This window comes from Patella vulgata, chromosome 4 (assembly GCF_932274485.2).
Source record: "Patella vulgata chromosome 4, xgPatVulg1.2, whole genome shotgun sequence".
In the NCBI taxonomy this organism is placed as follows: domain Eukaryota; kingdom Metazoa; phylum Mollusca; class Gastropoda; family Patellidae; genus Patella; species Patella vulgata.
Window position 1 is genome coordinate 55813151 of NC_065882.2, and position 25625 is coordinate 55838775.

Genomic DNA, 25625 nt, shown 5'->3' on the forward strand with positions numbered 1-25625 from the left:
CAGGCAGTGGACCCCTAGGCTCAACTGCCAGTCTGATCAACCCTCCATACCAATCCAGCCTTGGCCAGACTGTGGGCCAGACTGCGCATGCTCGATGCAGTACCCTATTATTTGTACCGGGAGCATCGCCTTTGGTTGAAGCTTACCCCTCAAAAGGTATTGTGTCTTTATCTAAAGGAAACAGAATCGAATAAGCCTCCTAATTGATCTTCCATCTCCTACCTATGCGAGATAAGCCTATCATTCTATTATTTGGCTCCTCTTACAAGTTTCCCAGGAAACACTTATCTGTGATATCGCCCAAGGTAGAAGTGGACGTTAAGCCTCAAGGGAGGATTGAACAAGAGTCAAGGGTTGAATTTTACACTTAACTTTATAAATTTATTGGTAATTCTAATTTTGTAGTGGCATTTCTTTCTATTTGCTTTCGTCAATATTTGTAGTTATAAAATGTTCCCTACATAATATTGAACAAAAAACCAATTGTTTTATAAATCAATCATTTTATCAATTAATGTTAATAAATTCCATGTTTTAAATATAATCAATATTAATCATGTAATATTCTTCTCTGCCATGTTGTGCTGAGGGAAAGAATCGATCGCAAAATTATTTATAACTGCAAGAAGAAATCGAAGAATATAATAATCTTCTGTAACAGCAGATCTGCCTGCAGCCAGTGCAGGTAGAGATTCTTATTGTGCATGGCAACAAAAGAATCAATATTAAATTGTGGACAACATTTTGTAAAGAGTTCTCTGTATTCAGTGAAAACAATCAGATTATTTTAATTTTCTGTATAATAAAATAATCTAACCAGATGGATTTTGTAGCTTGTCAGTGCTTTCTCTTTGATAAATTGAATTTACTCTTAATTATGATGCACTTTATTGATAGAGAATTTTTTGTCTGTTTGATTATTGCATTTCTTTGTTGCCCTTTAAACAATTTCAGTCATTTGTTATATGTCATATCATTATATAACAAGATTTTCCAAGAGAAAAAAAATAATAAACCCAAAGGGTATTAACTGACATAATCATAAAATACTCGCCATATGCACTAAGATTTTGAGACAAATATTATCGATCATTTATTAGAAAATTTATGATATCCAGATGTTTATCTTTATTGGGTTTACTGTAGCTTGATAAAATACAAAGTATTGTAATTTATTGTGCAACCAGTAGTTTGTGATTTTCAACCAAATGCTAATATGCTAAGATCAATAATAACGGGTAATACTGGATTCTAGCTGTTGAATTGTGGATCATGTTGGCAAAGATATTGAATAATTTATAACGTTGGGTTAAAGTAATTAGAGTTTTGTGAAAGTAGGGTGATTATCTGTACATATATATCAGTTTTGCACATAGAGGCTATTTTTGATCTCCTTTTCTCCAGACATACCTACATCATCTTATACAGAAAATCTGGGCTTAACACTTCTCAATTCCGAGATCAATTTGATATTTTCTAATGGTCTCCCAGTTTCTGAAGGGTTTTACATTATTTAAAGATTGATTATAAATTTGTTACATTCAATGAATTCGTGAAAACAGCACATTATTTTGTGGGTATTTATTTATTTTTTTGTAGAGTTACCAGTTGTTTGAATATTGATAAAAGTTCATAAATAAATATATTTGAAATACAGTCTTTTCCAATGATAGGGCATTTTGCAAACAACCCTACGTGTGGACAAAAGGTGATGTTGAAAGGTTGATGTTACATAGCATGTGCTTAGACTCCGTTGAAACTATGAGGGCAGTTGGTTTCACCTGTCACCCTATTGTCATAAATTAGCACATTCTCAGATACAGTGAGAGACACACCTCCATTAATGCTGATTCCAGGAATTACTGCTAATTTAGGTTTTCTTACTGTTGCGAGAAGTTAGAAACAAAAATGAAATACGAAAAAAAATATATTAATAATCAAGCTGACTAGTTATCATATGATCTGATTATTTTTTAAACACCCACATGAGAATGTGGTCGTTTGTTGCAGTCGCCTCCGTCTCTTCGTTTGTCCGTCGTCCACAGTTTCTTGTGAACACTCTACAGACTACATTTATTATCTGATCAGTTTGAAATTTATATATTCTGTATATTAGTGAGATGAAGAAGCCTTTTAATTTCAACAATTTCCGCTAATACTTCTAAACTTATATATTACTTCTAAACTTATGCCAACTGGCAAGGTTTGAATTCCCCAGTTGTAGGGTTGCCTGTCCAACCTCGGGGGTTTTCTCCTAGTCCTCAGGTTTCCTCCCACTACTAGAGACCCCTACGTGCAAGTGAATTATTGAAATAAAATTGAACCATATGTTAGTCCCGAAATGACGTAGTTTGTGTCGAGTGGACGTTTAACCCCATTTCTCTCTCGCTAGACTTATGGCCCTTATTTCACTTTTTTTAACCTTGTGAATGCTCTTATCAACAACAGTTATCATCTGATCTGTCTGAAATTTATATTCATTATTTAGATCAGTAAAAAGAATAAGCTTATGGAATTTCAACAATTACCGTTTATGACTTCTGGAGTTATGGCCCTTGTTTCACTTTCTTGAACCATATTATGAACGCTCTAAAGACTAAAGTTATCCGATCTGTATATGCATTATTTAGATTAATAAAACGAAGAAGCCTTTTGAATTTCAACAATTTCCGTTAATTACTTCTAGAGTTATGGACCATGTTTCACTTTGTTGAACCCCTTGTGAATGCTCTAATGACAAAAGTTATCATCTGATCTGAATTAAATTTCTGTTAATAACTATGCAATTTCTGTTAATAACTTCTACAGTTATGGCCCTTGTTTCACTTTGTTGAACCTTGTGAACATTCGATCTATATGAAATTGATGTCGGTGTCTTGTAAATGCTCCTATTACCTACAAAAGCATAAATATGTGACAACCCTTCTTGACTCCTTGGACATTGTAGCTGCTGTGGGCATATATTTTGTTGCCTGGCAACCTATCTTTAAACACATCATCATTTCATCTATTTGCATGTAGAAATTCAAGAATGCTTTTGAATGATTTTGATGAATAGTGTTAGTAGCCATTTGCTGAAAATAACAAAATGTATTTAAATTGACTTTGGTGAATTATTTATTGTAATAATGCATAAATAAACCAGATGTTAAATACTGTTTATATTCATGTACATACAAGAATAAATTTATACCATAGTTTAAAATTACAAACACATGTATGTATACATTGTTATGAATATAATTGAAGAAATTGTGTTACATTATAAATCTATATAGCCACCTGCCTAACATACATGCATAACAGCACGTCACAACATGTGTCATTTTCAGTCAAAATACTCTCCTTTATTTTTCAGTCAAGCTAAATTGAAAGTAGACCAGTCTTCTATAAGAACAAATGTGTACAGAAAACCTTTAGAACATCGGGGAAAATTGATATTTGGTTTCGGTCTGAGAGGATACAAGAGTAAGAAATAACAACATTTATATATGAGTTAATATATTCAATAAAAGTATTAGTAAACTGCTGCTTCTCTATTACTGCTGTTTCACGGAAGAAATTGTGAAATAGACAATGAATCCTTTTAGAAATATAGACCAGAAAAACCACCAGATGTTCATATGTTATACCTAACCATGTGCTCCTCATCTCAAAAAATATTTTGTAGACATTAGGGGGGCAATATAAAGATTAGAAATTGTTAGGACCGTTGCTTGTTATAAGGAATGGTCAGAGGACTTCATACGTATGGAAACCATTCCGGAAAGAACAAACGTTAAACCACTACATTGCGTTGCCTGAATTATGATTTACATCAGTTTTTATGCGCCCACATTTTCATGTGGACATATATTGTCGTCGCACCTGTCCGTCCATCCACACTCTACAGGTCATAATTTTTGTCAGATTTTGAAGAAACTTAAAGTGTATGTTTATATCCCAAAAGACCTTTGTTCCTTTTGATGTTCCCACATATTGGATCGTAACTTCCTGAATTATGGCCTCTGATTGTACAGAAAATCCAGTGTTTAGCTTGTGGACCCTCTAGAGGTCACAATTTTTATCCGATTTCAAAAAATGTTTACATATATCAATGTTACAACCTATTGATGATTGAGTTCGATTTTCATAAAAATCAGAAACGAAACTGCCCGCCCAACAAAATGGCTGCTCCTTGTACACAAATAGTGTAAAAAATATGTAATACCAAGGTTGTGGACCCTTTAGAGGTCAGAATTTTTATCTGAATTTGATGAAACTTAAAATATATGTTTTTATTTTATGATAAGTAGTGGAATACCGCGTTTTATCAGTGAAATAAAAGTGTTATTCCACTGGCTAGCAGTAGTCCATGCTGTTTTTACCTAAAATGATTGTAAAATCATAAAATAAATAGAACATTTGTCGTTTTGTCGTGAATAACATATTTTATTTCATCTCTAAGCAAGAAAACGTTTATAAGTTTTCTTGCTTCTCGATGAAATAAAATATGTTATTCACTCTAAAACGACAAATATCCTCTATATATCCCAGAGATTTCCATTCCTTTGGATATTCGCGCCTATTGGACTATAATTTCCTGAATTATGTCCCCTGATAGTACGAAAAATCACTTTTCTTTTGTTGTCCTTGTTTCTGTCCATCTCTTGCAAAATGTGGGCGTATCTTGCATGGCAACCCCTTGTTGATTTTAACATTGACTACTCCATTACTGTCAATATTTGTCAAATTGTACGATATATTTTGTAGGAACTGATGGATTTGTAGGCTGTATAGAAGGTTTGGTTGTACAAGGAATCAAAATTGATCCTATAAAGATAACAGAAACAGAAGCAGCAGTTGGATTAAGATTAGATGGTTGTAATTTAAAAGATTATTGTAGTAATAATAATATATGTGAACATGATAGTATCTGTCTGTCTGATTGGAATGGTGTACAGTGTGATTGTTCTGAACATTATGAAGGAAAAGCTTGCCATTTTCGTAAGTATTCAATGTCTTAAACATCACATTTTGTCTCTATCCCAGCCTCTCAGCCAAGGCGGCTGTGGGTTTGATGTTCCCCTAGGAACTCACGGATTGTGTCTTCTCTACGGTCTCATCATGATGTCTGAGAGTAAATCAAACCCGCTCTATAGAAGTATTATGCGTCAGCTAATTCTTATTTGGTGGCGAAATGCAGGATAGTGTCACATCTAATTCCTTATTTAGTGCCATGACGAAGGATAGTTACGCCGTAACCCTACCTATAGTGTCACAATTTAACATAAATATTGAAAAGATATCTTTCTTTTTATGTTACTTGTACTTGAAAACTGTAAGAGAATACATATCGAAATGTTGTGCTACATGTGTATAAACCAGTGATTGTTTTCCGTATAAATAGTGTTGTGTTTTTTTTTATATAATATAATGTTTATGAAATTTTTCAGCTAAATATCCGAAGACATGTGATGATTATTTTCAATCTGGTCGTAATGTATCTGGTGTATATATAGTTGATTTAGATGGTAGTGGTCCACTCGAACCTACATATGTGCATTGTGAAATGGGTGAGGTACATGATGATAATGAATATGGTGAAACGGTTATAGAACATAATTTTCAAGCTAATACCACAATACGAAAGAATGATTATGCTGATAGACAGTATCATTTATTATACAGGTTAGTTTTATACTGGATCATTTATTATACAGGTTAGTTTTATACTGGATCATTTATTATACAGGTTAGTTTTTTACTGGATCATTTATTATACAGGTTAGTTTTATACTGGATTATGTAATATACAGGTTAGTTTTATACTGGGTCATTTATTATACAGTTTAGTTTTATACTGGATTATGTAATAATACAGGTTAGTTTTATACTGGATCATGTCATATACAGGTTACAGGTTAGTTTTATTTTCCTTTACAATGAAATAGATTCTCTATATGTTTATAAGCAGTGGGATTAAGATTTTGACAACATGATTGTATTGATAACAATGGCTAACATTGGCTGTGTAATTAAAAAATGATTTTGTTGTCTTGAGTGAATTTTAGACGTTTTTCTCTCCCATAGTTCCTTTCACTTCCAATTTGTTAATTAATTTGGTGAATTTATTTTGTTTCAGAGGTATGTCAACAGGTCAGTTATCAGCACTAACAACAGATTCTGCTGCTTGTAAACAACAAGTTCAATATTATTGTTATCAGTCTCCACTTCGGTAAGTATATTCTAATAATATTCTTGACTATTTCAGCCCCTTGCATTGATTAAAGTGTGATGTCACCTGCTAGACTGAGAAGGGAATATCTAATTGCTCAGATAAAATTAAAGGCTGAAAAATCAACCATTTAAGAGTTAAAAATATTATGATGTAGACACTGCTAAGCACATGACTTTGTTAGCTGTTACACATAAGAATGTGCTAGTAGAATGTTTTAATGCCGTGTGCATGAAATTACAAAAACTTGGTCACTCAAGTCACAACTTTTTGGTGAAGTGGAAAAATGTGAATATTAAAATTCTAATCATATTTTACTGTGGAGTGCCATTATGTTGAGTGTCAATCAGAAAAATGGTTGACTGTATAATGTAAATTAATTAACTAGTAGATAGTCTGGGACGTGTAAACATTTAATATAAATAAATTGTCTTTGATTCAAGGTTTCAGTTGAGTGATAATTGTCGTTAATAAAGCCTATCCCAAGTCATTATTTACCCATGATAATTAATCCAAGCAAATAAATTAGTGATGATTTGGCCTTTCGTTTTTTGTTTGAAATAAAGCGAAATTATCAATATGGATGACAGTTTTTTTGTGCAGAGAATTAAGTGTTTTGATAGTTGAATTTCATCTATATAATTACATTGGCTTGGTATGGCTTGTGTAGATATAATTATTTCAAACTATTCTACATCTACTCAATATTGCTGCCAGCAAAACCAAGACATTATCAAATTTAATGTACATTACTTTAACAAAAAAATAAACCTAGCAGTGAGTTTCAATATTTTCCTGCTAAAATAGATTATATATATATATTCCTGAGAAATAAAATTGTTACAAATTATAATCTATTTTAGCAGGAAAATATTGAAACTCACTGTTAATCTTGCTGAATATTCACATGCATACCCCTTCCACAGACATATTATTCCTTCCCTTAAGTACAGACACATCCATATTTTCATGCTTAGTAAAGAAGGCTTCACTCTTGTCATGCCTTTCATCAATTGAGTAAGATTCAGTGCAAAATCAGTTTGAAACATTTATTGGTTTGAAAATTTTAACTTCCATAATTAGTTACTTTCAAAAACATAGTTTGAGTTTTTATACGCCAGATTGAAATGTGGTCTACGCCCACATCGAAATGTGGTCGTATATTGTCATCCCCTCCCCCACCCCCATCCGTCCGGCGTCCACAATTGCTTGTGCACGCTCTAGAGGCTAAAGTTAATATTTGATTGACTTTGAATGTATACATAGTGTTTAAGGTCATGAGACGAAGAATCCTATTAATATTCAGCGATTTCTGATAATTACTGTCAGAGAAAAAATATGCGACAACCCTTGTTGACTGCCCGGATGACTTAGCTTCAGTGGGCGTATGTTTTGTTGCCTTACAACCTATCTTTAACTATGGATTATACTTGTGGTTGAAATGGTTGTATATTATATTTAGACTAGGAAAGAGGACATGGTTTAAAGCAGCCAATGGAGAGATAGTAGATTATATAGGATCAGACAGAGCTGGTTTCTGTGACTGTGATCAACAAGATATGTGTCAAGGTGAAAGATGTTACTGTGATCATGGTAAGTATTTTAAGTATTTGGCAAAATCTAGATTCTAAGTATTTATTGAAAAGAATGTAAAACAGATTAGAACCTTACAACAAAATAGTACTCTAATTTTCAACATGATGGTCATTCAGGACAGAGATCTACCAGTATTCTCAAAGTAGACAATTCTCTGTGTGCACAATGGCCTTTTGTGTGTGACTTAAACTGTCAGTTTTAACACATTTGGTGTAATAAAGTATCAAACAGTGTATTAAAATTGTACCAGATGTAGCAGTTTGACTCAGTGCCTGTTTTGTCTTAGTACCTTATGTTTTTTAGTTTCAAAATGTGTACTTGGTAAAATGATAGGTAATAATGGTATAATGTACAATATCCAAGAACTACATAGACTGAACACAAGGAGCACAGCCAAACCAGGTTAAACTGTGACACCGGTAAACATTCATTAATAGCGTCTCAAAAAAAAATTATTATAAAACGAGTTAAATCAAACTGACCCCATGGGGTATGTTGTGATGGACGTTACTGACATCAAACATTTGAATGATATAATAATGTATTATTATACATTATATAGGAAAAGATGTATGGAAGCAAGATGAAGGATTTAATACAATAAAGAAACAATTACCATTGACAGAAGTTACTGTACTACAAAACACCCAGGGTGAAGGAAAATTATCTATAGGACCATTAAAATGCTGGGGAAGTGGTAATTATCTCTTTTCTATTATTCACAATCATCAAGTATCATAAAGAAAGGTGTCCTTGGCATTTATAATAATAATATTTTAAATGACTTTCAGCTTTGCATGCATTGTGATAATTTTGTCATTATTGCTGTACAGTTCTACTCAATTGGAAAAGTTACTCAAGTTGAGTTTCAGAAATAGCTGCTGTCAGGTTGCACCTTGGCTGCACTAGCCATTATTATATAATGTATGGTAATACCCATAGACCATCAATAAAGTCACACTTTCCTTCGTAAGAACAAAGAGTTGAAATTATTAATGACTGTTAACAGTAGATGGTTGTGTGTAGGATGGAAAAGTTCAAAAGTTCTGGGACATATATATGCACTGTCATTGATATCAATCTGTAATGCTGTTTATTTAGAAGTATTTATTAATAATACATGCAGGGACTAGAATATAAATAACCTATATGATAACAAACAAAAGAATATAGGCTAGGGGAGGGAAGGATTGCAGTTTCCCAAATCTCTTTCTATAAGGTCAAATATGTCACAACTTATAAAAACTCATAACTCTTACCCCAAATTTATCACATTACTACAGTGCTAAAAGATCTCCTCATCGGCTTCCTGTAGCATATATAAGTGTTTGTAAGGATGAAAACCTGCTTTAAATACGGTATTATTATTTTACTAAAATACCTGGTCTGGATACAATCACTTCTTATAATTATCTAAGTTCCACTTATATGAATGTATACTCCATGATGTGTACTTTATGTATTATAAGTTATATATATTTACTTTATTTCAGTACATGTACCGTTAGATAAATCTATAACATTTATAAAAAGTTCAAGTTATATTATGTTACATTCATGGAAGAAAGGTGATTTACGTATTAATATTAAAACAGACCAGACTAATGCCTTGATACTTTATCAAACACCTGGAAAAGGGAATAGTAACAGTTTCTACATTAAAATAATATCAGGTTAGTTTATATATACTTTCTATTCATGTATAAATATTGGCTTAGTTGTGGGCATAAATAGTTTTAAATAATACCCCCATGGCCACATTACAGTGGGTCTTATATAAGGTGGGTGTTAATATTCTTCACAACAAGGTTCAGTTGACGTTCACCAATGTTTAAAGTGAAGTTCAACAATGTTTTAAGTTCTCCAATATTTTAAGTGAAGTTCAACAACTTTTTAAGGGACTTGCTGTAATGCAGATTGAGCCAGTGAACCTTAACATCTTCAGACTGATTTTTATACACCCACATTTTCATGTGGACGTATATTGTCGTTGACCCCGTCCTTCCGTCCGTTCACATTTTGTTTGTGGACACGCTATTGGTCACAATTTTTATCTGATTGTAACGAAACTTAAAATATAGGTTTATCACGACTCCTTTCGAAATTGGCATGTATCGGACCGTAACTTCATGGATTATGGCCCCTGAATGTACGAAAAATCTTGTTTTTAGCTTGTGGACACTTTAGGGGTCATAATTTTTATCAGATTTTGATGAAACTTGAACTGTATGCTTATAACCCAAAGATCTTGGATTATGGTCCCTGATTTTATGAAAAATCGTGTTTTTGGCTTGTGGTCCCTCTTTAGGTCACAATTTTTATCTAATTTAAAAAAACATTTAAATATATCACTGTTACACTGTAACATCGGTTAAGTTCTAATTTCATGGAAAGTATGACCAAAACTACTGGACAAAATGGCCGCCTCCCATACGCAAATAGTGTAAAAATATGGTACATCAAGGTTGTGGACACTCTAGTCTAAAAGGTCACAATTTTGATCCAATTTTGACAAACTTGAAATACATGTTTATATCCCAATGATCTTGGTTGCTTTCAATATTCGTGCATATCGGATTGTTACTTTCTGAATTATGCCCCTTGATTGTAAGAAAAATCGCGTTTTTAGCTTGTGGTCCCTCTACAGGTCACAATTTTTATCCAATTTAAAAAAAACATTTGAATGTATCACTGTTACACCATAATGGTGGTTGACTTCGAATTCACAATGAGTTTAAAAAATATGTTTGCAACTGACAACTAGGTTTGAAATGGAATTTGCTCTCTCTCTCTCTCTCTCTCTCTCTCTCTCTCAATAGGTCTTAACCTCCACTTCCATCTAGGGTGATATCGCAGACAAGTGTTTCCAGCCTAAGATTTATATTTTCACTACATCAAAAATAATTTGTGATTTGTTCTGGGTTTTTTTCAGCTAATGAAGTACAGTTTCGATTTAAAATTGGTGGAAAGATTATCTTAGAGACATTATATACACCAAAACCATTAGATATAGGAGATTGGCATACTATAATTGTTGAACATGATAAATACAATTTACGATTAGCTGTAGACCAGAAACGTCTTATCTTTAATCTCAAATCAGATATTACAAAACTCATTGATTTCTCTGATGGAATATTATATATTGGTGGACTACCAGATGGGTATAACATTATTTTATTGATTTTGTATATATATATATCAAAATGAAATTGGATAATTTGTTTTCATACGTAGTTTTCTTCTCTTGGTGTTTATCGTCTGCTTCCACAATGAGTGGTTTTCAGCTTTCCTGTTCTATAAAGATTCAATAGGAGGCATACAACAAGGGCTTTACCATAACATTTGACATCAAAATTAAGCATTTGTACAGCTGTGTACAGTCTAGAATATCTATCACTTGTCATCCCCTGTTTTAAATAAATTTGTTGGGGGGTGGGGGAAACTGGTTTAATGCATGTGATTTAGATCATAAGGTCTTGAGTCAAGTGGTGTGGTTTTGATTTCCTGCTTATACACAAGGAGTAGGGTCGTCTGTACAACCTCATAGGTTTTCTTTGTGTCCCCCGGTTTCCTTCCACTGCTACAGACCCCTACCTGCAAACCATATGTTAGTCCTGAAATGACCCAATTTGTGTTAAGTGGATATTAAACCCAATTTTGTCTATCTGTCTTTAAATAAAATCCTGATTCACTTGTTAAAATAATCTTTATAAGAAATCATGAACATTATAATGGTTAAGAGTGCATTTTTTTTAGAATGTTGATCCTGAATAGCTATGTCCTTTGTAAATAACTTTAATTAATATATAATTTTTCTTTTTACAGGATAGCATCTGAGTTAGGCGAGACTAGTCCTGGTTTAACTGGTTGTGTTAGGGGTTTTGTGTATAATAATAAAGTTAAAGATTTAACACGTCTAATAGATAGTTCTATGACTGGAGTAACATCTGATTGTATGTCATCTTGTTGGCCTAATCCATGTAAGAATGGTGGAGTTTGTGAGGAACGATGGGGGTCGTATAATTGTGTCTGTGCCAATAAATGGGTTCATTATGGTGAAAACTGTGAAAGAGGTAAAAATTATTTCTGTGGGTTTTCAAAATTAGATAAAATAACCAATTACTCAGTTGCTTATACTAATTCTTTATATGAGTTTTGATGTATATGGAAAAATCATAAGACACACACAGGCATTGTCCTTTCTTGAAATATGGAATATGATTTATTCTTTGTTTTGTAGATATCAATTTAGATGCTGTGACATTTTCTGGTGAAGAAACTGGATATCTGAGATTAGATATGACAGAATATCCACAAGTTTTAGATCAAACTATTATATTTAGTTTCCGTACATTTCAACAAGATGCCCTGCTACTCTATGCTCATGATCATATGAATAATTTTATGCAAGTTGAACTACAGCAAGGAACAACCATAACTGTTAGTTATAATAACTTTAACCAAGTCATTAGAGAAAACATCAAATTTGATGGTCGACGACGGGAAGGTAAGCTCAATTTGCTTGTATAATGTATTTGATAAAAAAGAGACTGGGTGGATTGAGTACATGCATAATACAATGTTGAAATCTATACTCTAGCTAATGATAATCCATTATAATTGTGTCACTTTGCTTCTCTGGAAGCAGTAATATTTTACCATGCTCTATCCAAGCACAGCTATTGATCCAATGCCAGATTCCCACAGGCATTGATCAAATGAAATATTAATGACTCAAGTGAATTCGAAGTAAATATTTTATCATATTATGATCTGTATAGTATGATTACATCCAACTATCTTGTTTTTGGATCCTTATGATTTAACAAAATTTGTCCTCCATTATACGAAATTGATTGAGCGAGATACTATTTGAATAAATCCAAATTGCATTTGATGGATGCTTGTGTAAAACTCACATAACATGCCTGTTAAAAGATATGCCTAAATTTGTAATTTTCACTTGCATCAGATCAACACAACTGTCTTCTGCTTAATCTCTGTGATTAAATATATGAATGATTAATTTACAGACAGATTAAATGATGGTAAATGGAAACAAGTTATAGCTCAGATAGTGGATGGCAATACTGAACTTATAGTAGAGGACAAATCTACTCTCATTTATTTTAAACGAATAAAATTACAGAAGTATTCTACAATTCCTTATAAACAAAGTCCAGTACCAGGTTTGTGAGATTTTATCTTCTGTATTGAAATTTAAATGATACTTTATATTTCTTGAACTTTATGCTTTGGGAAGTCCATTGTAGTCTGCTTTTTTCAACAAGGCAAAACATATTATAGTTTTATTTAACAAACTATTTTATTTGTATCGTAGACTTTCATTTGCTAGCACACTATACTTACCAGCCAATCGGCAGTTTAGATAAAAATATTGGCTCATGAATTGAAGAGTTGAATGTGGGAGTTCTATTTACCCCCGTAATTGCAAGATATTGGGACATCTTGCAGATTCCCATTGATCTTTAAATTGATAGAACTGTGACAGAATTAGATTATAAGTCCTTCATATCCAAATCTATATGAAAACATATCAACAATTAGAACTTGTACTAATGTAACATGTTGTCTTTGTATATTATGTTGTGTGTGTGTGAGTGAAACAGGTTAATATTGTGTATACCCTTCTAGCATTCAGCCAGTAGGGGCAACTTTATGGTTCACTGGATAGCGTGTCCGTCTTCCAAACTGAAGATAGCATGTTTGAATCCCAGCAGAAGTTATACCTGTCACACAATTTCTATTCTATGTTTAATTTAGAAATGATTAATTTTCTTTTAGAATCTGTATTTTTACATCGTCCACCAGAACAGCCAGATCCATTTGTTCATCTATATATTGGTGGTGTACCAAAGATGGCAACAACTCTTCCAACAATTAAAGGATGTATGAGAGGGTTAAAGATAGGAGATCGTATAGTCAGTCTTAAAGATAAAGCATTGTTAGATAAATCTGGTAGATAGAAACTTTTAAATCATTGTTATTTTAATCATATTCATACACGAATCTTAAGGTCATCCATTTAAAACAAAATGTTGTCATCGTGGCATAAGAGTATTGAAAATCTACTACAAAACTACTATTACTGCTATATATTGCACTACTGAACTAGATCATAAGATGTATTATAGTTACAAGACAAGGGTTCTGTACCAGGTTTGTACCTGATCAAGAAGTCGAGGGTTCTGTACCCTAGGTTTGTAGGAGTCAAGGGTTCTGTTACTTCAGTAGCAGGATTGCCTAATTAACCACATGGGATTCCTCTGGGTCTTTCCCACTTCTAAAGACAGAATTATTAAAATAAGAATATACAATGTGTTACTTCCCAAATGAGCTAGTTGGCATTGAGGTGGGCGTTAAACATCGCTTTTCCCTTTTCTCTCTAAAACATCAATCAAGCAATCTGCGACATAAACAGTACTTCAAAACCTCAATTCGCAGGAGATTATCTATCTATATAAACATTTGTTAATATATAATATAATATTTAGGTGAATTAACACCAGCATGTGAAACTGGTTGTATAAAGGATAGATGTTTAAATGGTGGATATTGTACAGAAGAATGGAAGTCAGGAGAATATACATGCGATTGTGGTGAAACAGATTATTCTGGTCAACAATGTCAAATAGGTAGATATATATTTCACGTTTCCATAACTAGCATAATAATATAGTATTTAAAGGTTAATTGGTTCAAATGCCTAAACCTAATATGTGGGCTTATTTTCATAGGTCAAAAATTTGGTGTGAAGCCTTGGGGTCATGAGAGGACTAATAGCTGTATTGATTTTCAGCATTTTTGTGCTCTTTTTTTTTTTCCAGGGTTAAACCCTTTGACTAAACCCATTTCATTTCTGCCAGACCATGTACTACTAAAGACAGATAAGATCATCTGCATTTGGAATCAAAAATTAAAACTTTTATAGATTGTATTAATTTATCTACCAATTAATGAATTATTTTTCAGAACCATCTGCTAAATTTGATGGAGATAGTGTCTTAGAACATAAGTTTTTATTGCCATCAACTAGTCAGAGAAGTTTATCAGAACAATTGTCTTTTATGTTCACAACTAATGGTACTAAAGCTAAATCAGAAGATGGCGATATACTTCAAATGGCTATGATATATGTCAGAAGTTCTAAGTAAGTCAACAAACCCATTTTTATATTCCAACATTTTATGTGGGAGTATTGTCCTTAACTCTATTCATATACCTGTCTGTTCTATATACTCTACAAATCCGTTTTTAAAAAAAATCTGGTATTATTTGAAAATTCATTAAAACCTTGTAAGTGCTCTTACATGTGAGAAATGCAGGGGATTATTTGACCATTATGAGGAGAAGCGGCAATACTATATACCAGAAAACACCGGAAAACTACTGGAAAACACCATTTTATACTAAATACCAGAAAACACACTAAATACCGGAAAATACCCTAAATAGGTAACCCGGAGCCTGGTCCTCTGTGTGCCTGGGTTAGGATTAGGGTTAGTTTCCGGTTTATAGTATAGCCCTTCTCCGGGTTACCTATTTAGGGTGTTTTCCGGTATTTAGTGTTTTTCCGGTGTTTTCCGGTATTCAGTATAACATGGTGTTTTTCAGTTGTTTTTCGGTGTTTTCCGGTATATAGTATAGCCCAGGAGAAGCCTTATTGAGTTTTGGAGAAAGTGTTATTCCTTACTAGAACACCTTAGACCACTTTTCAGATGGCTAACATATCTCTTGTAATAACGAAATAGCAAAGTGTTAAGTTGATGATTAGTAAGGGCACAATTTATTAGTTTGTAAAATGAAGGAATATTTATCCAATTCTTTTGGATTCCAAGCATTAAATCTATGAATTCTTCTTGTTCAATTAATTGGGTATTTGATTTGAGTTGTGATATTTATTGCAGGAATAAAGATTATATTTTAGCTAAAATGGACTATGATGGATCAGTTATTATAGAAACTAAACAAGAAATTGGTATATGTAAGTAAAACTTTAATTTACCTGTTCTTGTATATTAACAAGGTCTTATTAACAAGAAGGGTACATTTATTTAGGTATTATTCTTTGGCCCCTACCTCTTTACCTGTAGGTGTTGGGTATCTGGGTGGTCTGGCATACATGCTGTAGAACATATGGCTTGTTATCTCTGTAAGTCATGGGTTTGATCCCACTCTTATATGTGACAAAGAGTAAGGTTTTCTGTCTAACCTTGTGAGTTTTCCTTGGACAATCTGGGTTCCTCCAACCAGGCCAATGAACATGGGTGTAATGCCATGCAATGTGTTATGAGGGAAATTTTGCCCTGGAAGTGGCCAGGTGACCTTTCTTTTCTGCCCCAACCAGGCTAATGAACATGGGCATAATGCCATGCAAGGTTGTATGTGGGAAATTTGTTGTCAATACATAGGACCTCATTTGTATTGTGTCTCAGGGGAAGCCAGGTTGCAAAATCTCAAGGAACTTTCTCTGCCAAAACCTGGTTTGTTAGCCAGCACTTACTCACCCCACCCACATAAGACCCAGTTAATTAATAAAATAAAAATAATTTAGTTTGTGTGAAGTGAATTATCAGTGACCATATATTCTTGTTTCGAACTAATACTTCCAATGGTCCATAAGAAAAAGGAGAATTTCTGTTAATCTTTACTTCAATGTTTTTTACTTCATCATTCCCTTAAATATTTGAATCTGTCGTAAAAGATGTGTATTTCTTTTAGATCGAATGAAAGTACCTCAGAATTTTGCAAATGGCAAACCTCATGAGTTAAAATACAGAAGAGATGGTACCGATATGTATGTTACTGTAAGTTGTTTTTAGTACTCACATTTGTTTCCGATTTTAATCAACTAGTAAAAAGATTTGGTCAAATGTTAAGTAATCAACCATTTTTGTGAGAATGTGAATATGTTATAGCAAGTTGTATTGTTTTGTTTTGTAATTTTTTAAAAAAATTCCTGTCATGTATATTTTGATATGTTTATATGTAAATCATACAGGTTACCCCATATACTGATAAAGGATTACCTATTGTAAGTAATAAATATATATCAAAACATCACCAAATACCATCACACCCATCCATATCTCTTATACTATCTTTAAATGTTTCTTTTATAACATCCACTAAGTTATATACTGTCATATACTCCTTTACTAAACCAACTTATTCATATTATTAAGGAATAGTGGTCTGGAGAGTTCTGTGTGTTAATTGAGTTACTTCCCTTGATTAATAAAAGGCTTTGATCCTAGATAGAATTCTGGGATGGAGTGAAATGTAAGATGGCTGTTTTTAATTAGCTCTTCTGATTGTCATAAACAATCCAGGCCATCTTGTGGCCTATACACCCCAATACCAGAATAACACAGATGGTACAATGAATACTACCTGGAGAAATATCTAGACTGGTTTAATCAGGTGTCTGAATATTGAGAAAATTCATAAATAATGATGTTGAATATACTGCCTTTTCCAAAAACTGGGGATTTAAAAGTAACTTGTGCTTTCTATGCCTGAACCAAAGAGAGACACCTGCTGACGTCATGTGCTAGACTCTATTTAAGAATTGAGAGATGACTACCGATACTAAGGTAGTCGCTTTCATCATATTGTAATCAAGTCAGTGTAGTCTCGCACTCCTCTAGGAACTACACCTTCATTCATGCAATGTTGCTACTCTTTCTGTCTCTAACATTAGGTTAACTAAAATTTCAGAATACACTTAAAAATAAAAAGATATTATCAACTAGGGGTAGTCTAGGAAATATTTGTCTGTTGAGTGAAGTGTTGTTAAATTTCTCTGATGATTCTAGAATTCACTTATTGCTACTACAATGTCTTGATCTTTTTTTCCACAGTAAAGCACTCCATCCTTATCCCCTCTCTTTTCTATGTGAACTCCTTTACAAGTGTTTTAACTGTACATATTCTCAACGTGTGTATATTGAAAGATATCGTGTGTTGTTGTTTTTTTTGTGTGTACGTGTTGTCATCACTTGGTGTGCTATTATTGATGTTGTTGGGTTCAGTCAAATCTCTTTGTAAATTACTAGTAGCTGTTTTCTCATTTAAGATAATAAATGACGGGTTTTGTAAAGTAACCCTCGATTATTATATAACCATATACTCTTTAAGCTGCTTATATATGATAATCTGTATAATGCACAAGGTGTCGGGATACTATTATTTATATTCTATACAAATGTATTGTCTTTTCAGATTAAATATACATCAATATATGTGTAAAAAATAATAAAAACTAGTTGCATATAATGTACACATATTTAGCTGTAAGATTTACTGTCCCTTACTTTAGTAAGATCTCAAAATAGAAAATATTTGTATAATAAATACTTTTACAATCTTCTTATGAAATTAGTGTTAGCATATAAAATAAGAGCATTAAGTTCAGGATATTATTTAAATGATAATCTATATACTTTATTTTGTAACACACTTCAGAAGGTCCTACCTAATAGAATTCATACTGGTACTTTAAAGGATCATTGTAGATGATCATTATGTTTATATCATAGCTAAGTTTGATGATGATCAGTTTATGCTTAGGTTAAGGAGAGATACACAATTTGATTTCATAACATCAATACCATGAATAGGTGTGAGAATGAGCATTTTCTGTTCAGGTTAAGTAGAGTGATAAGTAATGCTCGATGCTGTATAAAAAGATTAATGTGCAATTAGTAATTAATCGGTTTATCTCTGGATTAAGGCAGAAACATCAGCCTTACAGTTAGTTTTATAAGAAAATTGTTTTGAGTTTTGGATGTCATCAAAACAGCACATAAGGTGCAAAGTACCAGTGGACACCAGCTATTATTTATCGATCTCGTGCTGAACATCTATCACAATTTCTAGTGTGGGATTAGTTATATATGAAGACCTCTTTTAAAATATCAAACAGAAAATAATGAACTGAATAAAGATATATTTGTATATATTTACAGTTAGATGGTATACAAGAAGCTACAATGAATTATCCAGCATTTGATTTAGATGAGATAGATATGATATATGTTGGTGGTGTTATAGGAGAAAATGATGATTTATATAATCTAGTTAACTTTACAGGATGTGTCTCTAGTAAGTTATATATTATTATATCACAATATCTTATAGCTTACTAACTAGGAGTTCACAGGTTCGATTAGAGTGTTGGGTGAGAATGTTCCTCAAGATGCTCTAGTCTGGTTTCTTACGTCATTGGTGCAGGATAGAGGGCCTGACAAGGAAATGTTTTTACTCCCTCAACTGGGCAAAAGAAATGAGGTCCACATCTATACTTGTTGACGTACTCCTAAAAGATGAACATTATGCAGAAATGCCTTTGTCCAGGCAAAACCTCCATTATTCACTGCATGCTATATTTATTCTGTCTGTTAAATGAAGGTCAAACAATTTGCAAGAACCTTATTAGCAAGTTAGCTCGAAAATGCTTAGATAGTTGTCACTGTATGGATATTTCAGATGTAGTGTATGTACCATCTAAGACATCATTAGAACGGATTAGAACATTAAAAGATCTATATAATGGTGGAGCTGATATTACAAGTTTTGGCAAAAATATCACATCATGTTCTGCAAAACAGTTAACAGCTAGCAGAATACAAAATACACCCAAAACAACTGATAATGAATTTGATGACTATGAGGTAAATATTATACTTTTTGTAAAGTTTTCTTGCATCTGGTGTCTATTATAACTTTTTAGTTTGACAAAGGGAGTCTAATAGTTCTCATCGCGAATGATTCCAGGCATTTTTGTCCCCTGGATTTTGGGGAGAGAGCAGGGTTCTGGTACTATTGAAATGAATTTGACTCACTCACTCTCCCTCCATCACATCTATTGGAACACAATAACGTAATTGAGGTAGAATATTTAAACATGGTGTAGATGTTTATTGGGTGAGTTCAAAGCTGAACATTTTCTTCTTATGTTGATTAGAGATAAAGACTTTCATTTATGGATGCTTTGAAATGTGATCTTTGATTCTAATTTAAGAATGATGATACCTTGATTAAATTGAATGATGAGCAAAGTATGCTCAGGTTTAGCAGAGTTATAAGCAATTTGGAAGATAAATATGTGAAAAGACAAATGTGCAAATAATTAATGAGTGTCATTGATTTTGAGATTAGGGCAGGGGACCATCAAGTCTCATTGTTGGCTTGTTTTCTGTTTTACTTCCTCGATTGGGTTTGAATTTGGCACGAAGCATCAAAAATTGACGGATGTATGAGAGTTAATGAATGAGTAATATTATTTATTTAATTAACTGGCAAATTGTTGATCTTTTGTGAAGGATATTTATGGTTAAATCAGATGCCTTATTACTCAATCTGTTGCACTGTTTGGCTACATATCATCCAGGATGATGATGCAAACGTCTAATCATGTTCCTGCAACATGCAAGATCACATCAAGCAGCTTTGTTATGATGATAAAGAATGATTTGATATATTTTCAGATGGTAACAATGCCAGCATGGAATGTGAGATCAGCAGTTGCTGTTATAATAGGTTTACCCGTGGTACCAGTTGTTATAATAACCACACCATCTCTAGTCATACCAGCCAATAATACACTTACATTAATACATAGTAATACTGTTGATAGTCTTACAATAGGTATGTCAAATAATTTATTTTATTGTAACGCCCAGTGTTGATATTTCAAAATTTTTCTTGTCAGACATTTTTACAGAAAATAAAAGGGCATAATTCTTATCGTTAATTCAGACCACAATTAAAAATCACGTGTCAACAAAATATTCATATTCGTACATAATAAAAAAATAAGCGCACCTCATTATTTTTCGATATTTAATTCCTGTGTGGTAATCAAATTTATGTCAGTAATATTCCTACAAAATTATGTGTTGTCGTGATAGAATGAAAGCGTGCCAACTACTGCAGACTCGTACCTGTTTCAAAATTCCTCCAAAATTAACGTATTTTTTGGGTATAAGTCAATACATTATAACAGAACACAATTTTTATGGGAAACAATCACTGGTTTTATTCTAATAGCACGACGTTTCGACAAGTATCCTCTTATCGTTATCAAGCACAATGACATTTTTCACTCTTATACGGATGAAGGCAAAAAAAGAAATGACATCTTGAAATTTTTTGGGTGGTAACCATTGCTCCACAATGCCGAGCGAGTGACATCATCTGCAAAATGATAGCATTCAACCCTAGCACGCCCTATCGTCTAAAACAATTAAGTACTTACACTATTCCGATCGAAATATTTGTCGACATTTCTTAGCTTGTTTATTTCTTTATTTAAAAACATAAACCCCATTCAAAATATGATCATAAACCTGAGAATATGCCATAAAAATAGATTATTTTCTCCGACATCAGTCTTGTCGTAATTGTAATGTTTCCATCTCTTATGAGTAATATTTATATATGCAGTACAGTCAAATGGTTTTGGAAATTTGAATATTATTCACCATATCTTGATGTCTAATTGGGCATGTTCCTGGTCAGACGTTTGGAAAATACCGTAAGCCATGTCTGGCATATGCGGGGCGAAATATCAACACTGGTAACGCCCTTTGTCTATCATTCGTCCATCTAATTGGGCATGTTCCTGGTCAGACGTTTGGAAAATACCGTAAGCCATGTCTGGCATATGCGGGGCGAAATATCAACACTGGTAACGCCCTTTGTCTCTCATTCGTCCATCAACTTTTTTACATTTTCGAGAACATATTCTCAACCACTTGACAGATTTCATCCAGGATAGTAAATAGCACTTATTGAGACTTATTAAAATGTTGTTAATTGGCCCCATAGATGTACCGTATATGTTGTGTGAGTGAAATCAAATATGACGATATGTAATAATTGGTCCTGTAATAAATATATGGGTATGTTTTTTGAGTAAAATCAGATATGAGATATAACATAATGATAAGGATTTCTTCAATTGTCACTGTTCATAGGATTTACAGAATTCATTTTTTTAGAACTATCAATCAAATACCTCCAAACAATCAAATTAATCTTGATTCTTTTTATCCTTGTTTGTAGTTTTAATCTATTATTGTTGGAATGTATTTTTAAATGTTTATATTAGACTATGCTGTATAGATTTTGTTTTATTTTAGTGATTGCAGTGTCTATTATAGCATCTTCAATAATCCTAGCCATAATAATAGCTTTTCTGCTCATCCGACGTCGTAAAAGAATGAGAGAATATGATATTAAAAAAGAGAAAATGTTTGATGCAGATTATGATGTTAAAGTACCATTAAATCATGTTGATCCACCAATACCTACTGATCATTTGGCTAAACTAGATGAGTTTAGTATGGTGTCGGCTACATTAGGTCCAAGAAGTAAGTCCACCTTTGATTTGTTTACACTAATATCAAAGACAAGACATATAATATCTAACCAGCAATTCTTGGTTTAGCCTTCTTAATTACTGTTTAGAAAAAATGAGTTTCGTATGGTGTCAGCTACTTTTGGCCCGAGAAATAAGTCCACTATTGAGGTTTGTATACAATATATTACTGTTATTAGCATTACCGTATCTCAAAAGCAAATTAGGGATTACAACCCAGCTAAAGGTGTTGATCCAATTCAATTCTGTTTGTTTTTAAAATTAATGTAACAGCTGATTTGGATTTTGGACTGAGCTGATGTTTTTTACTTCTTAATATTTTCTTTCAGTGAGAAATCATGTTTCAGCTGACCCGATTAATAGAAATAGTCATGGTAGTTTTGTAAGTAGTAAAAAATGTTTGTTACGGGATTATTGTCCTCCTCAAGTAAATGTAGTGTTAGCGAATTAATGATCATAGTATTACAACATTATTAGAGAATCCACTTGGTTCTGATGGGTCAAATCATAAAAAATAGCTCATATTCATATTTGTGAAGCCACACTGTATTATTGATCAACTAGCTTAGCTACTTAAAATAGTTGATTTTACATCATACTTTTATTAAACATTTTGTATGTCATCTTAGGCCAATAAAAAAATGCAGAGGAAAATGCTAATATAGCATTAATTAGCTTGTTCTTGTTTCAGATTTATTGAGTAACTATCTCATAATCTCATAACTTTTGTATTTAGCCAATGATAGATGATGAAACAGCATTTAATAATACGATTTACAACAAGCGTAAAAATCGTCCAGCTTCATCAATATCAGAAGTTTTAGAAGAGTTGGAGAGAAGACAAAAAACGAAAGGTAAAAACTCTGATGTAATGTTATGAATGAACTAGAATAAAAGATTTATAGGTTCGTTTAGATTCTACCAACAGTTTGTCACAATTATTGTCCACAACACCAATTGATAATCATTATGGTAATTCAGATGTTGTCAAAGTTTCTAGTTAAATTGGCGTTGTGGGCAGAGATTATGACTGATATTGACATCTTTACCTTGTAGTTAATAGCAACCAGGCTCTATTTGATGTCAAATGGCATGTTTGATTGCAAAGAATCCAAATCTTGACTCTCTTTTCAGATTGCAAATCCAAATTTGATTTCTTAGAAGATTTGATATGTCCTTTATTGACTGCCATTTTGAATCGAAATAATCCACTTCAGCAAGTGGATTAAATGGTTCATACATCTAAAATTGGATTTGAATATCTGTAGGAAACAAACAAATTGGATTCTAAATTTGAAAAGAATGTAGATTTATGATTCACAGCATTCAAATGAGCCTTTATTCTATCTTACTATTATTGTTTGTAGCACACCCTGTCCATATATTCTGTATACAAATACTTCCCTCCTGTTAACGTACAGTTCCATATTGGAATTGCCATATTTCCTGTTTATACTATATTGCACTCTCTACCAGCATGTCCTTGACACTTTATTTCTTGTTTGATGATGAAAATGCTGGAACGCTAAACCATACTATGTATATATATAATATTCAGTTTGGAAAATTGAAAAGAAACAGAAGTTTGGTTTGAATGGCAATTCAAATTTAAAAATTTGTTTTGAATTTCGGAGCAAGAATAACTGTACAGATTGCAGAGATTTTCCTTTTACAAATTTACAATTGAAAAGGAATCAATATTGGCTGTACAAGATTTTCAATTGAAGAAAATGACACGTGAAGAAAATTTTGTATCAAAAAGGATTTGTTATAAATCTCTGCACTTTTATTTCAGAGGAAGTTAAAAATGAAAGCGAGGATGTTTGTAAAACAGATATAGATTTAAATCGGGCACATGGGGAGGGGGAATTAGAATGGGATCCGCAAGTAGATAAAGCACCTTTAACTTATGTAAGTTAAACAGATGGACAACTCTACTATATTTGACATTATATAAGAACTTTTGTATTAGAGATTGGCAATGATTAGACGTTAATATAAATATTAAACACTGTAAAGTTTTGTGAATCTCAACCATTTAATTTTGATCTTTTTTGATTTACGTATCAGTGATATTTAATTATGCTTACTGCATGAGAAATGCATATAATAGGCTGCATGAACTATATTATATATTATTGTCCCCCGCCTTTCAGTGAAATCGGGAGGCTCTTAAATTGGTTGTATGTTGCATTCACTAATTTATCATTCTCTGCAAAAGTTGAATTCACTGGGTGGGGGACCACAGCTAGCTTATTAATCAAAATTCAAAACATTCACTCCATTTTTCATACGTTAATTAGTTTTACATTATTCTGCTTCATCCATCATATGTTGCTTAATCCATCATTTTATCATCATTTACTACACACCTTGCATGCCACCTATTTCTCACCCTATTTCCACCCTACTTAGCATCGTGGCATTGTATTATTTTCTTCTAGGGTGAAATCACTTTTTTCGACACCCCTCTTTTGTTGAGTATCCCTGATAATCTGGAAGAATTAGAAATGTCGGCTAGTTCATCAATAGTCAGTTTAGAGGTTTGTATTTCTGCTTCGTGTCAAGTGCTCAGATTTATTATTTCTTTTATTTTAATGGCTTCAGTTTTTTTTTTTTCTTTTTTTTTTTTAAAGGAAACTGATAAAGAACAAGTTTGCATTATACATAGGTTATTTTGGGACTAACACACAGTTCAGTTTTATTTCAATAATTCGCTTGCTTGTTGGGGTCTTTAGCAGTGGAAGGAAACTGGAAGACCTGGAGAAAACCCACAAGGTTGGACAGATGACCCTTCCCTCCCATGTACAAAAACATTTGTACCTTGGGTTATGCCATAATGTAACGTGTTCTTTGTTATAAATGATTTTCTTCCTCCCGCCATATTTATTAGGTGATGGGATATTTACTGCAGACTTTAACTAGAGTAGAAAACTATTCTAACCATAATCTTTTAGAGGCATTTAGTAACTGAATATTGATTAGAGTAATGAACTATAATACATACTTATGGAAAATATCTACCAATTTATTTGGGCGATGTTTTAAAGAGTATTCACTCAACAGTTATCCAGATAATGTTTAAAAGAATAATCATTAAAATGTCTCCCAAATAATATTAGTAGCTGGATAACTACTAAAACAAATCATTTGTACAATAGTTTGAATATTTTCTAATATTGTTATGGTTATTGTGTAACTTTAATTAATTGACAATATGAATTTAATCAAGCACTGAAGCACGCACTGTCATAACAAATTAATTCCATAAGATTTTGATAGATTACACTAATTGTAATAGACTAACAGTCACAAAGGAATCTCAGAGTATGGTTATCCGCGAGAGTTGTGTAGCCTATGATCCTTAAATAAAATTATATATTTCATTTTATCAATCTGTAG

At 32.6% G+C, this 25625-nt stretch overlaps 1 protein-coding gene across 7 annotated transcripts in view; it reads left to right on the plus strand.

The window, feature by feature from the left end:
- The window catches only part of LOC126818449 (axotactin), an 83934-nt gene that overhangs the window by 56038 nt on the left and 2271 nt on the right, over window positions 1-25625 (plus strand). For 4 of the 7 annotated variants that reach the window (XM_050545860.2, XM_050545859.2, XM_050545864.2 and 1 more), the window contains 25 exons: window positions 3359-3468; window positions 4753-4986; window positions 5436-5670; window positions 6125-6217; window positions 7680-7810; window positions 8376-8510; window positions 9307-9486; window positions 10746-10977; window positions 11642-11889; window positions 12057-12323; window positions 12850-13005; window positions 13622-13795; window positions 14332-14472; window positions 14810-14987; window positions 15745-15821; window positions 16559-16644; window positions 16839-16871; window positions 18808-18943; window positions 19328-19512; window positions 20329-20488; window positions 21985-22215; window positions 22553-22605; window positions 22960-23077; window positions 24019-24134; window positions 24668-24766. In XM_050545860.2, coding sequence (XP_050401817.2) covers window positions 3359-3468; window positions 4753-4986; window positions 5436-5670; window positions 6125-6217; window positions 7680-7810; window positions 8376-8510; window positions 9307-9486; window positions 10746-10977; window positions 11642-11889; window positions 12057-12323; window positions 12850-13005; window positions 13622-13795; window positions 14332-14472; window positions 14810-14987; window positions 15745-15821; window positions 16559-16644; window positions 16839-16871; window positions 18808-18943; window positions 19328-19512; window positions 20329-20488; window positions 21985-22215; window positions 22553-22605; window positions 22960-23077; window positions 24019-24134; window positions 24668-24766 — 3808 coding nt within the window. The remainder of the gene's footprint in view (window positions 1-3358; window positions 3469-4752; window positions 4987-5435; window positions 5671-6124; window positions 6218-7679; window positions 7811-8375; window positions 8511-9306; window positions 9487-10745; window positions 10978-11641; window positions 11890-12056; window positions 12324-12849; window positions 13006-13621; window positions 13796-14331; window positions 14473-14809; window positions 14988-15744; window positions 15822-16558; window positions 16645-16838; window positions 16872-18807; window positions 18944-19327; window positions 19513-20328; window positions 20489-21984; window positions 22216-22552; window positions 22606-22959; window positions 23078-24018; window positions 24135-24667; window positions 24767-25625) is intronic. The other 3 variants (XM_050545865.2, XM_050545863.2, XM_050545866.2) reach the window with 3 other exon arrangements.